General features: G+C 37.4%; 1 protein-coding gene across 5 annotated transcripts in view; it reads left to right on the top strand.

Moving 5' to 3' along the window:
• Positions 1-2134: 2134 nt before the first annotated feature.
• The window catches only part of cnih3 (cornichon family AMPA receptor auxiliary protein 3), a 95118-nt gene continuing 82978 nt past the window's right edge, over positions 2135-14274 (top strand). For 4 of the 5 annotated variants that reach the window (XM_088403794.1, XM_088403793.1, XM_088403792.1 and 1 more), the window contains exon 1: positions 2135-2715. In XM_088403794.1, coding sequence (XP_088259920.1) covers positions 2638-2715 — 78 coding nt within the window. In that variant the 5' untranslated portion in view covers positions 2135-2637. The remainder of the gene's footprint in view (positions 2716-14274) is intronic. The other variant, XM_088403795.1, reaches the window with a different exon arrangement.

The following is a 14274-nucleotide window of genomic DNA, read 5'->3' as shown; positions in this document are numbered from 1 at the left end:
CCTGCAAAAAAATAAAACTTTCAATGTCACAATCGAGTGGCCGAGACCGTGCTAAATATTGTGCTGACAATGCTGCGCTATCGTTAGCTTAGCACACTAACTACGGTTCAACAGCTGTTAAGTGAAGCAAACGCTGTACATACCAGTTGTTCCAAGTAAGAATGCTGTCATTTTTGATAATATGCTCAAAATTAGTTTGTTGATTGTGAAGGAAATCATATACAGTATTCGGTTGTTATCATTATGTGCTTATTTCTTGTCTTGAATAGTGTGCATTGCTATCCATGTGTGCAGTCCTAGTTCATCTCGCCCCAGTCCTTAGATAAAGCTGTTGACGCAGGAAAGTGTGAGTTGGGACCTTGGCCCAGCTGTTGGTGGTGCCCGACTGGCTCTTTTTGTTATGTCTTGTAATGTGCAATGCTTTGCTGAATTAATAAAAACCAGGCACGTATTGAATTAGACGTTGAATTAGTGTTGGAGAACACACGAGTTCAATCGTCCAAGCTTTTTTCCTATCCGTGGTATAGAAAAGTCAATCTTAGCTGGTCTAAATGACTCTTTTTGCTGCTTAGCAGCTAGGCTTGTACTAGTCTTCTTTTAGAGATTTCTCTGACATTGATCCAACAACATGTGACTGTGGATAACATGCTAGCTAATGCTAGTTCTTATCTGCTTACCTACATTTACAAACACTGTAAGCGTTTATATGAAAACATTTAGCAGGTATACAAGCTATTCAGGAAGATGAAACAAACAGGAAGAATGACAGCAAGTTATTTTGCCTTGTTCTGCTTTTCACTTTTGGCCTTTTGTGCCTCTTAAAAAAAATGACGTTGCTTTTCAGGTGTATGTTTAGCTTTTTGTTTTTATTGACTAACATGCGATGTTAATTTATTTAAAAAACACAGAAAATTCTAGTATTGTGGGGGGGGGGGGTGCAGTGCAGAAAACATTGATAGCATTTTAAATAGGAAAATATATTTGGTGTACAGTGTTGGGAGTATTTAATTACAATGGTAATGTAATTATGGTACGTTGTGTACATCCAAGAAGGAGTAGCTGTCTACCTCTGGAGTTATTGTTTGAAAAAATTACAAAAGTAAAGTAATTTCTGTAATTTACTTTTTGCTGTAACGCGGTTTTGATGCATACAAAAAAATATATTTTACTCTGAACAAATGACAGCAACGCACGTTACAATGGATTATAATAGCCCCAAAACACACTCAAGAACCCTTTAAATTGTGATTACGAACTGACGCACTTGATAACATGCAGTTCATTTGGTTGAATTGAGATAGCGCTGGTGTAGTGTTGGTATTCAAAGATCTTAGTTTGGGTTGTTTTGTACGTTTTCTTTTTACATTTCCAGCGATATAGGCACAATTTACAATTCCAAGGGAACAATAATATTTATTTTGAAAATATAAGTTTACTTAAGTTAAGTTTAAGGTCATTCCACTAGATGTGTAATGAGCTACGTTTAGAATGCCAAATCCATATTTCCAGGTATGTTGGTGAGAGTTATGTAAAAGTAATGTAATAGTGGTTTAATATCTTACATTTGAAATACAGCAATAGTATAATTTAACTAATGGACTTTGGAATGGTAGCAATAAGTAATAAATAATGCATCACAGTTTTGAAGTAACTTACACAACACTATTGGTGGATGAATTAATTGAGAACGAATTTAAATCAAAAGAAGCGTCAAGGAAGAGACATGTTTATTTACAATAATTGCCACTAGATGCCACTAGTGGGCCAGACAACTATTTTGTTGCTAGGGGATGTTGGACACCATGATAAACGCCACATACGCTGTATTCAATATTATTGAAGATAACGTGCCATTTTCATGTTTCCAAAATGACTTAACAAATAAACTGCGTGTCACTGGCGTGCATTCTGTGGTCTTGTCTTTCATAATCACTGATGTTGGCAAATTGATCAATTGTCATCGTGGGCTATCAAATAATATCCATTAATGTAATTAATCGTGTAATCACGCTAAATCTAATGAATACATGATCCAGAAAGGTTAGTCACAAAAACAAGATGGTAAATAGAAACATATTTTCTAGGCTCGTGCACCAGATATACGTGCACACGCGCTGGGTGTTGCTCTGCCCAATCCACCTGTTCGCGCGCTTGCATATGGCGTGCTCGCCTCTCCCCTCTCAAACGAATGGAGCATCCATCACTTCACCTCATCTGGGAGCTTTTGCGCAACAAATAATCCGCTGGCATCTCATTTTTTTAATTTTTTTATTTTTTTTTTGCATTGGTTTGTGTTTAAACAATCTTTTGGTTTTTTTCTGAAGACATGAGCTTTTCAGTCAAGACGGCGAACGAGTCAAGTGGACTGATATCGAACCAGTTTGGAATTGTGAGTCACAACACCGCAGCGGACGCGCCACTGTGAGGCTTTTGTTTGATTTTTTTTGGTAATCATTTTATTTATTTATTTTTCTGCGGCTTATTCCTTGACATGGGCGAACCGGTATCTGTGCCACCTCGCCTTCTCGTGGCAGCGTGACAACTTTATTGTTCACCACAGCCCTCTCCCCCCCACCCCCTGCTCTTAATGGGATCGCGCTTTTTCTGGGGAATTACCCGTCGTTTCCTTTGCCAATTATGTTCACTTTTGCTGCCTTCTGCTACATGCTGTCTCTGGTTCTCTGCGTGTCCCTCATCTTCTTCGCAATATGGCATGTAAGTACTTTAGATTTGGTTTATTTTTAGATGGGTCTAATGTCTTACAGTGCACCGTGGCAACACACTTCCATTAATGTGACGTGTAATTAATATTTGTGAAATGTGTTTAACATGTTCCCAGCAAATCGTTGGTGCATACCTGAACCAAATCTCATTTGTCGCATAAATAGCCCCTTTGTCAATATTTGGCTCCTAATTTAGCTTGCTTATGGCTATCGCGATCCGACTTAATTGCAACCTGCAACACAGTGCGGAAGCAACCCCAGATCAATAAATCGGTAATGTTCTTTGCTCTGTTTGGGAGTCCTACAGCCTTCCCTGCGCACGAACCCGAACACACACACACACACACACACGTTATCAAATCTCAGCTGTTCTATTCTACCATGCAGAACAGAAATGACTGCCTGCATCATGATATTTGAATAATATAATGACAGGTGGCCCACACCTTCATGTTATGCTAAATATGCATACATTCAGCTATCATGTTCCATGAATTGCAAACAACAAACAGAACTGATGCATTTGGAATGGCTCCACCAAGTGAAGATGTCCAGTAGTGTACTGTAATACATGCATATGTTTTGCAGGAAAAAAAAAATAGAACTGATTTATATTTTAATCTCAGCATCCTTTATGTATACTGATAACATTATGTTTTAACATTATGCCCAGCAGCAACGTGATAAATCACGTAGTTTTACTTGTACATGAATGTATTTCATATCTATCTGAACCAGCTGACATTACAGTCTAGAACAGTGGTTCTCAAAAGAGGGTAAGAGTACCCCTGGGGGTAATTGAAAGAACTCCAGGGGGTACTCGAGATTTTAAATAAAACAAACAAACATCCTTTAAAAATAATTATTGAACTAATTCAAGATTTCAGGAAAATCTAAGTTCATAAAATAAATTTTCTGTTCAGTAGGTCGGTGGTCCCCAACCACAGATCCTCGGCCCGCTCCCTGTCCGTGGATCAACTCATACCGCATGGGCCACACCCGAAATAATGTTTTGGGACTGATTCAGTTTGGCAGTTTATTCATTTGTGCTTTGTTTGGCTTGAGCTTTGTTTTTTTAGCGCTGCCTCTGGCCGCTGTTAGTATTACATTTTGTACTGAGAAGGATGGTGTGGTTTTGAGAGCAGTCAGTCGGTGACACACGCGTTGTTTTGGCACTGTGAAATCTGGTCCACGACTGTCTGTAAGTTGCACTTTCTTTGTAAGAATGTGTGTTTATATGGCCTAAATTAGTTTGTTTGTTGATCCATGTTGAGCTTTTGTAATTCCGTTTTATGATTGACCTAATGTAATTTACATACATTTCGAAGAATGTTGGCTGAAAACATATTTCACAGGAGGGACAAAACTGAAAAAACCAGTGTAGAATACACTGGTCTAGAATACACTGAAGTACAGTACAGTAGCTAGTGAATTGTCCCCTTCTCTTTTGGCATGTAATTACGATGTTACCTCCTACCTATGAAACTTGTTACGGAAGTCATTTGGTAAATTATATTTCAGTGACTCCTTTGAAAACCTCCTACTGCGAACGTTTTTTACTTTTATATTGTTATAAGTTTTATACGAAGTACACTTTGTTGTTACTGTAACAATTTTCAAGCAGGTCTCCAGAAATCAAACAGAGAATGTTACACTATCTATCTATCTATCTATCTATCTATCTATCTATCTATCTATCTATCTATCTATCTATCTATCTATCTATCTATCTATCTATCTATCTATCTATCTATCTATCTATCTATCTATCTATCTATCTATCTATCTGATTTAAAACATATAAATCTATCCATCTATTAGATTTTAAACAATCAAGATTTTGGGGGGGTAGATGCCCATCCATCCATCCATCTATCCATGTAAAGCATTTCATGATTTAGATTTACAGCAGGTGTTTTTTTTATCCATCCATCCATCAATCAATTGTTGCTGGTCAAAACATACCTAAAGATGCCACTACCATTGTGCCCTCTAAGGTGCACGCATGTACAATCGCACACTGCTCATACATACTCAGCGCATAAGAAAATCTATGCTGCACACAAAAACTAAAATGTTTATTATATAATATTAGTCATTTCAATCAATTAATTAGACATGAAATGTTTTTCTTTATCATTTTGCAGTATGACTAGCTGACAGGCCTTCAGCCAATGATACGAAATGGTTGACGTCATTTAACAGGGTGGCTACTTGCAGGTTAGCTAGTAAAAAGACGCAAATACTAACCACTCATCAGGTCAAAACAAACGGGCAGTGCTTTCAAGATGGAATGGCTGGGTGAGATATTTTCTCTTTTTCAAGTGAGAACGGTCTGGTTTGCAAAACATGTAGCAAAGCCAAAGTAGAAACTGAGTTTATGGAGGGAAGATATGCACTACCTAAATTCAGCAGAAAAGTCATTTGAATGCTGTTGGAACTTTACAACGACTGAGAATGAGATTGATTCGCTATCACGGGAGAGTGCAAAAGACTGAGAGAAAAGGAACGAGCTGCCACTCAAAACAAAATTTGATCCGGAGCAACTTAAAGTTTTGATTGACAATATTTTACTTACCATCTAAATGAATGCATCGATGCTGACAGTTCAACAAATCCACAATCATATGCCGAACTATGCAAGTATACCAAATAGTTGGTGAAGTAAACGCTATGCCTTTGATTTGTGAACTCAATCAATGACATTGTGCTGAATGAAAACATATGCAGTGTAAAATAAGCAACCTGGCATACCCTTACACTAAATTAGAGCACAGTCATATCAGTAACAACTACATATTAAATGAAGCGTTTTGTCTTTTTTTTAATTCAAGTAAGTTCAATTAATCACCTTAAAAATAATTTACATGGCTACGTAAATTCATTTTTTTAATAAAACATGTTACTTGCTATGATCCAAAGTTTTAAACAGATGTCGTGTGACACTGGTCGTGTGGCCACAGCCCGCACAACTGATGTTGCTCAAAGTGGTCTTAACTGCGCTTAGACAGCATGTGTCTGCCCAGAGCCATGAAAAATTAGAGGAGCCACCACTATGTATTTCACAAGTTTAATAATCAGATGGCACAGCACTCTGTTTCAAGTCATTTTCTTCATCCAAAAATGCTTTGTGCTGGTTAAGGGGTACTTGGCATAAAAATATTTCACAGGGGGTTACATCATAACAAAACAAGGGTGAGAATCACTGACCTGAATAATCAGAGTAATTTTCCTACTGTAGGAGTATCAAGGTAGTTGGCTGATTAGAGCAAGTCAAATCCTGAGGTGCATGGTTGAGGATGTAAGCCAACATGTAAGACCAACTCTTCAACAAAACAATAAAAAAAATCACTGCATTCTCAGTTTTTTCCTCCTGTGTAGAGAGCTCTTCGACATTTAAAAAAAATCTCATTCAAAGAGAGCTTTCACACAAATTGATCACTAAGAGCTTTTATTATACTAATAAAATACCATCATTGAAAATCCCTCAATAGCCCTGCTGACTCACACAACAGTATAGGGCAGTAAAGTTCATCCCTTCTGCAATGCTGTCGTGCCATCCATCACAACCGCCATTTGTCCACAGCATGTCCAAAGTCCGACCCGCAGGCCAATTGCGTTAAAATTTTCACCGGCCCGCAGTATCTGCTATCAAATCAAAAATACACTGCCCATCAGCACTATTGAACACAGTATAAAATACATGTGCACAAAAAAGCCATCTTAAAGCCATCCAAAATCGACAAGGAGTCTTATGATGGGCTGCATCATGTTTGCATCGAGTTCCAAAATCTGTAAATGTTGCTGAGTGACATCAACGGGCGCTGTTCTTGACTGACTTGAAAAGGCTTTCCTGCCCACACACCGATAATATATAAAAGAAAAAAAAAAGGACAAGATGTGGATCCTAAAGGGGAAAGGGTGGGTGTGAAAGCGTAAGAATGACATGCGCTAAAAACAACAAAAAAAAGCTAAGCCGTATAAAGAACGTCAATCAAGAAAAAAAGAACCGTTTCTAACAGCGACTGCCTTCAAGCTCGAACGCACGGCAATAGCCGGCCAAGTACTATGTCAACAGGCTTAATAACATGCCCCCTCGGAGGACCCGCTTAGCTGGCCAGGAACATGCCCGCTACAACCAACACGCAAAAGGGACCTCCCCTATTATACAAACGAATAAACAAGAATCACCCCGAAGCACACCCAAATTCAGCAGCAATGAGGAATTTACAAAAGTTGTCGTGACTTAGCTTCCGGAAAAGATCTTTTAAAGAAAAACCTAGCAATGCATTTTGTGTCATATGTTTGTGGTACCACAAGGACAGTATATTTTGAAAGAATTGCTGACTTCGTCACATATTTTGACTTTCACTACAATACTGTGGATTGACAGGCAGCCCAATGTCTCGTACTTAAGCACTTCTTAACAAAAAAACAGACAAAAAAACAAAGATCCCTCCCTCACTGTAGAAGTTAATTGTGAATAATTTGCAATGTTTCTCCTTAAGTCAGATATTTCTACCTTCCCTTTTTTCAGACCGACTTTTTTTTCATTTGTTGTTGTCTTCAAATATGATGTTGGTGATTTTGTGGTTTTACTAAAAACTTGAACAGAAAATGTGAACATGAAAGTATGACATTTGCAATTAAAAAAAAAAAAATCATCCATCCATGATTTATAGCCGCTTATTCTCACAGCGGTCACAGGCTAGTTGGTGCCTATCCCAGTTGATTTCGGGCAGTAGGTGGGAGACATTCGCCATTCGCTGGGCACACAGAGACAAACAGCCATTCACGCACCCATTCACACCTGAGGACAATTTAGTGTGTCCAATAAACATCATGCATGTTTTTTCAATAAATAAATCAAATAGGTAATCTGTATTTAATGTTATTGTTTCAAAGAATGGTTGGCCTCCCACTCATTTACACCTTACCGAATCTGGCCCTCTTTCAAAAATGTTTGGACACCTCTGATATAATCCATGCATTTGCTAAAGTAACAAGAAGTTTTCAAAGCTTAGTAACTTCTCATACTCTTCAAGCAAACTGTGAATGGTTCACAGGGTCGAAGTCTGTGCAGGAATTAGAAACCTTTTAAAATGTCAATATTTTTTTCTAAGTCACATAAATGATAAAGGTGATTTTGAATACAATCTTGCTCAATGTTTTATATATTTATCTTTCGGTCAAAATATTTCAGATATTGGTGTTAATGTTCCAGATCAATTTACATTCATTTTTATTAATTTGGGGTGGCTCTGTGGCGCAGTGAATGGCAGGTCCATCTCACAGTTAAATAACCTGAGTTTGAATCCAGCTGGCACCAACCTTTCTGGGTGGAGTTTGAGTGTTCTTCCCGAGCCCGTGTGGGTTCTAAAAAGTATGTATTATTTTACAAATTAAAAAATATCTCAATTAATTTCACCGTGTGATGTGTGTGTGTGTGTGTGTGTGTGTGTGTGTGTGTGTGTGTGTGGGGGGGGGGGGGGGGGGGGACTTTCCCCGAAAAGCACTGTCCTAATTGAACTTGGGTTTACCAGGTGGGGTGAAGGGGGCTCTTTGTCTTGCATTTTATTGTGTCATTCATAGTTTAAAGCACATCCTCATTGATGTGCACTACTTGCACAGCATGGCTGCAAAAAGAGTGGCGCCAGCTGACAAAAGCACAACTAGAATTGGTGAGTAAGAGATATTTGTGATGGTGTGCATGATGCAATTATATTTTGCGACTATTTCTGTAAAATGCTCTGGGGGGGGAAAGGAAGTAAAGTACAGTTGTGTTTTAAGGTGTGTCTAGAATAATGAAAAAGAGAAAAACTCGTTTTGGATATGTTTTTTTGCTCTAAACATGAGTGAAGTGAATATTTTAAGGAAAAACAAATTATAGAAAGTATTTTCTGGACTATAAGCCGCAAGTCATATCATCAGATTTTTGTGCAGAAAGATGAAATATGGAGGTTTTTTCTCTAATTGTATTTGTTTTTTAAAAACCTGTTTTAATCGTCTGCTTATAGCATTATCCTGTCTTCAATAGACTGAATATGTCTGCATGTTCAGCTGTAACATATTTATAAAAAATGGACGGTTGGTTGAATATTTTTAACTTAACACCGACAGAAAACGCCAGAGTTAATTAACAGTTAAACTCAAAATAATCACCCTATGTCTTCCTCTGTCTCTCTTAGTTTCATTGATTAATTATTTTAATGAACAGATAACATGTTGCACATAATTCATATGTACAATAATGTATACAATATATATATATATATATATATATATATATATATATATATATATATATATATATATATATATATATATATATATATATATATATATATATATATATATACAGTGGGCCCCCGGGTTACGAACTTAATCCGTTCAGCGGCTACGCTCGTATCTCGAATTGCTCGTATAGCGGGCAATCCAAACCCATGTTAATTCGTGAATGCGTGCAACGCGCGCCGAAGCCTTCGGTAAAAACGACACACTGTATACATATATTAAAATTGAGTGACATAATCTGCTGTACACTTGCATTATATATTAATTACAATGGATAAATAGCTTTTACCTTTGAAACAACGAGACTTGAACTGGGTGTAAGCAGAGGGGGGCAGAGTCCAACGCTCAAAGTTAACACGGCGATAGATATGCTATTGGTCTTACAGTGTTACAGTAACTCTTTCAGTCAGGGTGCAAATCACGCAGATACTAAAACATCATCCTCTTATTTCTTTCTTTACCGCTGCTAGTAATTTTAGAAGCTATGTCTAACAGATAAAGTTTGCAAAGTCTTCACAACATTCCGTTTTTCACTAATTTTCTCTCCTTCCTTCCATCCTGTCCCATCAAGCTAGATAAAGGCGTTCGGCCAATAGCATATCGGCATTTCTGTGATTGACGTGTGACGCCGGCCAATAGCATCTCCGTGAGTGAGACCGGGTGACCTTAATCGACCAATAGCATATTCGCATCTCCGTGACTGACTGATAATTATTCGCACTTTTTTTTTTAAACGGTTGGAATGTATTGACAATTAATTTAAAAAAAAAAACACACATTTAAACCAATGACAATTCTTTGTCCTGCAATCGGCACATTTAATTTCATGTCAGCTGTTTTTCCCTTTAGCTGTACAAACACTACACTTAAATGGTAATATATTTAGACACCGTGAGTGAGACAGTCAGTGTGACGTTGTAAGACCAATAGCGTTCACGTTACTGCCACAAGTATCTACTGATGATTGATGATGTCGCTACTGTTGATTTTATTGACGCAATTAAACGAGAACACTTCTACATACTCAATGGCCGGCATGTCGAATTGCTCGTAAGGCGAGAGGTTAGTTCGTAAGCGGAGGACAAAAATCTCCCTGATCCACGCTCGTAAGGCGAATTGTTCGTAAATCAGGGTGCTCGTAAGCCGGGGGCCGACTGTATATATATATATATATATATATATATATATATATATATATATATATATATATATATATATATATATATATATATATATATATATATATATGGGCACAACAACTGCCACTCAAAGGAAAATAAATCCTTTCTATATTTTGTATTCATTTTTCTGATTGCATACATGTATATTATATATACGTAGCATTTACTATACTACTTTGGAACCCATTTTTAACGTATGTACAATGTTGATGTTTTTACCTAGGGTTCTAAACGCATTAGCTATTCAACATAGGTTTGAATTGCCCGCCATACGGTGAATTCGTCTTACGAGCCCAAATGCGGAACAGATTAATCTCGTAACACGAGGGCCCACTGTATATTTGTGTGTCTGTGTGTATACATTTACAAATCACAAACCTTGATCAGAACTTATTCAATTCGACATAATTTTATATATTTACTAAGAGATTTTAAATCTCTTTTTGACCACAGCCTTTGATTAAAAATGTTTCCATTCCATTTCATAGTTTTTCCTTAAATTGACACCTTGAACAAATACATGTTTGCTTTACCAGTGGATTGTTTCCTGGAGGCTAAAAAGAATAAATGAATCAAAAAATCCTGCAGATAAGCCATACTGGACTGTAAACAGCAAGTTGCAGATCATGAGAAAAAAGTTGCAGTTTACGGTCCAAAAAATACAGTTTTTATACAGTATTCTTTGCAGTATTATACAGTTTGATGGCATATTACACAGCCTTGTTGAACACAAAATCCAGTATTCATTTAGCATATTTCAAAATTTTAATTAAAATTATGCTTTTATTATCTTTGTTGTTGTTTTTATTATTTCCAAGCTTTTAGATAAGTTAAATTCTAAACGGGGGCAGAGTGTCTATAAATTACACTCTTATTTCCCTGCTGCAAATAAGAGACAGGAAGCAGATCAAATCCACCAAACGAAAGTATTATTTTGTTTACAACTACATGTTTTATTTGGAAAATGCAACAGTAATCCACATTGTGAGGTTCTTGATTGTGTTTTCTGCCTAAGACAGCAGAAAGACTGGTGACGCCTTCTCCACAAATTCTCTTTCACACTGACATATAGACACACAGCATAATAAGATCAGGCTGCACACTGAGAGGAAACATAATTAGATAGAGGCTGTGTGTTTGGAATATGATGGCGGGCTGTGGAAGCATGCTGCAGAGCCAAGCTTTAAACTAGACACCTGCCGAAAACTGCAAATGTTGCCTCATTTACTTCCTTCAAGCTTGTTTGGCAGACACTCATCCTGCTAACGTTTTTTTGGGCTTTGATCTTATATGCATTCAAGGTTCTTCAAAATGAGCGGCTTCTGGGGGCACTCAATAACTAAGACTTTCATGCTTTGAGTTCAGTGCTTCTCAATTATATTTTGTAAAGGAAAGAGAAAACATCCCCCACCCCACACACACAATTACCACGCCAACCATAAATAAGATTATTATCGATAAAAATTGTACAAGTGTACTCAAAACTGTATCCTTTTTAACACTGACACAAGGAAAAATCAATATAAAAAACTTCCAACAACCATTAACTAATTTTTTCACAGCATTTAGACAAAGTAAAGGTTTGTCTAAGCAGAAAATAAAATTTAAAATGGAAATAAAAGATAACATTTTATCACAGTTACACCTTGCATGGCAAAAACAAATCTTTTTTCCTGAGGTCATCCGCGTTTCCCCTGGCATCGCTTCGGGCCACTCAAAACTCAAGAATTGATCAAAATACATGATATAATGATTTGTGAACTCGAGACAATAAAAACAAGTTGAGTCTGCCATTATTTTCACACACATTTCACACAATGCAAGCGCTTGCATAATTAATCGGATAGAAGTGAATAATATTGTCATATAATAGAATTGTTATATCTCAGTGATTTTTCAATTACGTCTTTAAGAATTTACAGCAATAGGAGAGATTACATGATCGAAGACATTCAATTCAATAAGCATAAAATATTATTTCTAATAAAGGAAATTCAAAATGTGGAGCAAGCTGACAAAGACATTATGGTTTAATTTCTTTACAAATACATTCAAAATGGGGAGACTTAAGAAACGAGTTTAACTCCCATTGGGACAATGCGTCCCTGAACTTTTGAAAAATTGGCAGTGGGTACAGGGATGGTAGAAATGAGATGAAATGGCATCCCAGCGGTTCATTACACACCTATCATCACATTCTACTGGCTACTTTTCCATACTCTACAAGCTAGTGCTGGGCCCGGTGTCAACAAGATAGCTTGCCTTGTATAATTTCTCCTCAATTAACCATCTAGTACTGTGGAAATATATTGATAATTTCTGCTATATATGTGTGTTACTATAGAAAACACTGATTACTATGTATTGTAGGTGATGATCATTTTCACTTCTCTGGCTTGTTTTCTGCAGAAGTATCATGGTCTATGGGATAAGCAGTTCCAGTGCTATTTCACGGTGGAAATGAAAGTGGGAATTTTAAACTTAATGTTAAACTTTTTAAACTTTTCCAAATATCCGAGACTTATAAACAGGAAATATATGCCATTAGTTTTGTTTCTCAAAAAAATAAAAATAAGAATCTGTAGTGAAAGTTAAGGGGTTAAGGAAAGTGTTTGAATTTTCTGCAGGCAGGCTTACTGCCAGGGATTTAAAGTGTGCGTGCATGTGTGTTTTTCTTGTTTTGTGGAAAGTGGAAGAGTGAATAAAGAAGCAGAGAATTACTATACAAAGTATTATGTGACATGTGCACCCTGAAGTGAATTTGTTTTGATTGGTGACATTTTGACCTGAGCACTGCAGATCAGTACTGTAGCTTGTGCCCAAGTGAAATTTGCCTGGCGATGCGGCCGGTTGTAAAGGAAGCCAGACGATGCTTCAAAATCAAGTAATGTATGAAACAAAGAGCATTGGGACTACAGTGGGCCCCCGGGTTACGAACTTAATCCGTTCAGCGGCTACGCTCGTATCTCGAATTGCTCGTATAGCGGGCAATCCAAACCCATGTTAATTCGTGAATGCGTGCAACGCGCGCCGAAGCCTTAGGTAAAAACGACACACTGTATACATGTATTAAAATTGAGTGACATAATCTGCTGTACACTTGAATTATATAATAAATACAATGGATAAATTGCTTTTACCTTTGAAACGACGAGACTTGAGCTGGGTGTAAGCAGCGGGGGACAGAGTCCAACGCTCAAAGTTAACACGGCGATAGATATGCTATTGGTCTTACAGTGTTACAGTAACTCTTTCAGTCAGGGTGCAAATCACGCAGATACTAAAACATCATCCTCTTATTTCTTTCTTTACCGCTGCTAGTAATTTTAGAAGCTATGTCTAACAGATAAAGTTTGCAAAGTCTTCACAACATTCCGTTTTTCACTAATTTTCTCTCCTTCCTTCCATCCTGTCCCATCAAGCTAGATAAAGGCGTTCGGCCAATAGCATATCGGCATTTCTGTGATTGACGTGTGACGCCGGCCAATAGCATCTCCGTGAGTGAGACCGGGTGACCTTAATCGACCAATAGCATATTCGCATCTCCGTGACTGACTGATAATTATTCGCACTTTTTTTTTTAAACGGTTGGAATGTATTGACAATTAATTAAAAAAAAAACACACATTTAAACCAATGACAATTCTTTGTCCTGCAATCGGCACATTTAATTTCATGTCAGCTGTTTTTCCCTTTAGCTGTACAAACACTACACTTAAATGGTAATATATTTAGACACCGTGAGTGAGACAGTCAGTGTGACGTTGTAAGACCAATAGCGTTCACGTTACTGCCACAAGTATTTACTGATAATTGATGATGTCGCTACTGTTGATTTTATTGACGCAATTAAATGAGTACATTTCTACATACTCAATGACCGGCATGTCGGATTGCTCGTGAGGCGAGAGGATTGTTCGTAAGCGGAGGACAAAAATCTCCCTGATCCACGCTCGTAAGGCGAATCGTTCGTAAATCAGGGTGCTCGTAAGCCGGGGGCTGACTGTATTTTATTTTCAAGTTACTCCCAGATGCATGGTCGTGACAATTTGCCATTGCCATTGCCAATTTGATCA

The sequence above is a fragment of the Hippichthys cyanospilos genome, chromosome 20 (genome assembly GCF_059441005.1).
Source record: "Hippichthys cyanospilos isolate Australia breed blue-spotted pipefish chromosome 20, RoL_Hcya_1.0, whole genome shotgun sequence".
Taxonomy (NCBI): Eukaryota; Metazoa; Chordata; class Actinopteri; order Syngnathiformes; family Syngnathidae; genus Hippichthys; species Hippichthys cyanospilos.
This window is presented reverse-complemented; position numbering and strand designations above follow the sequence as displayed.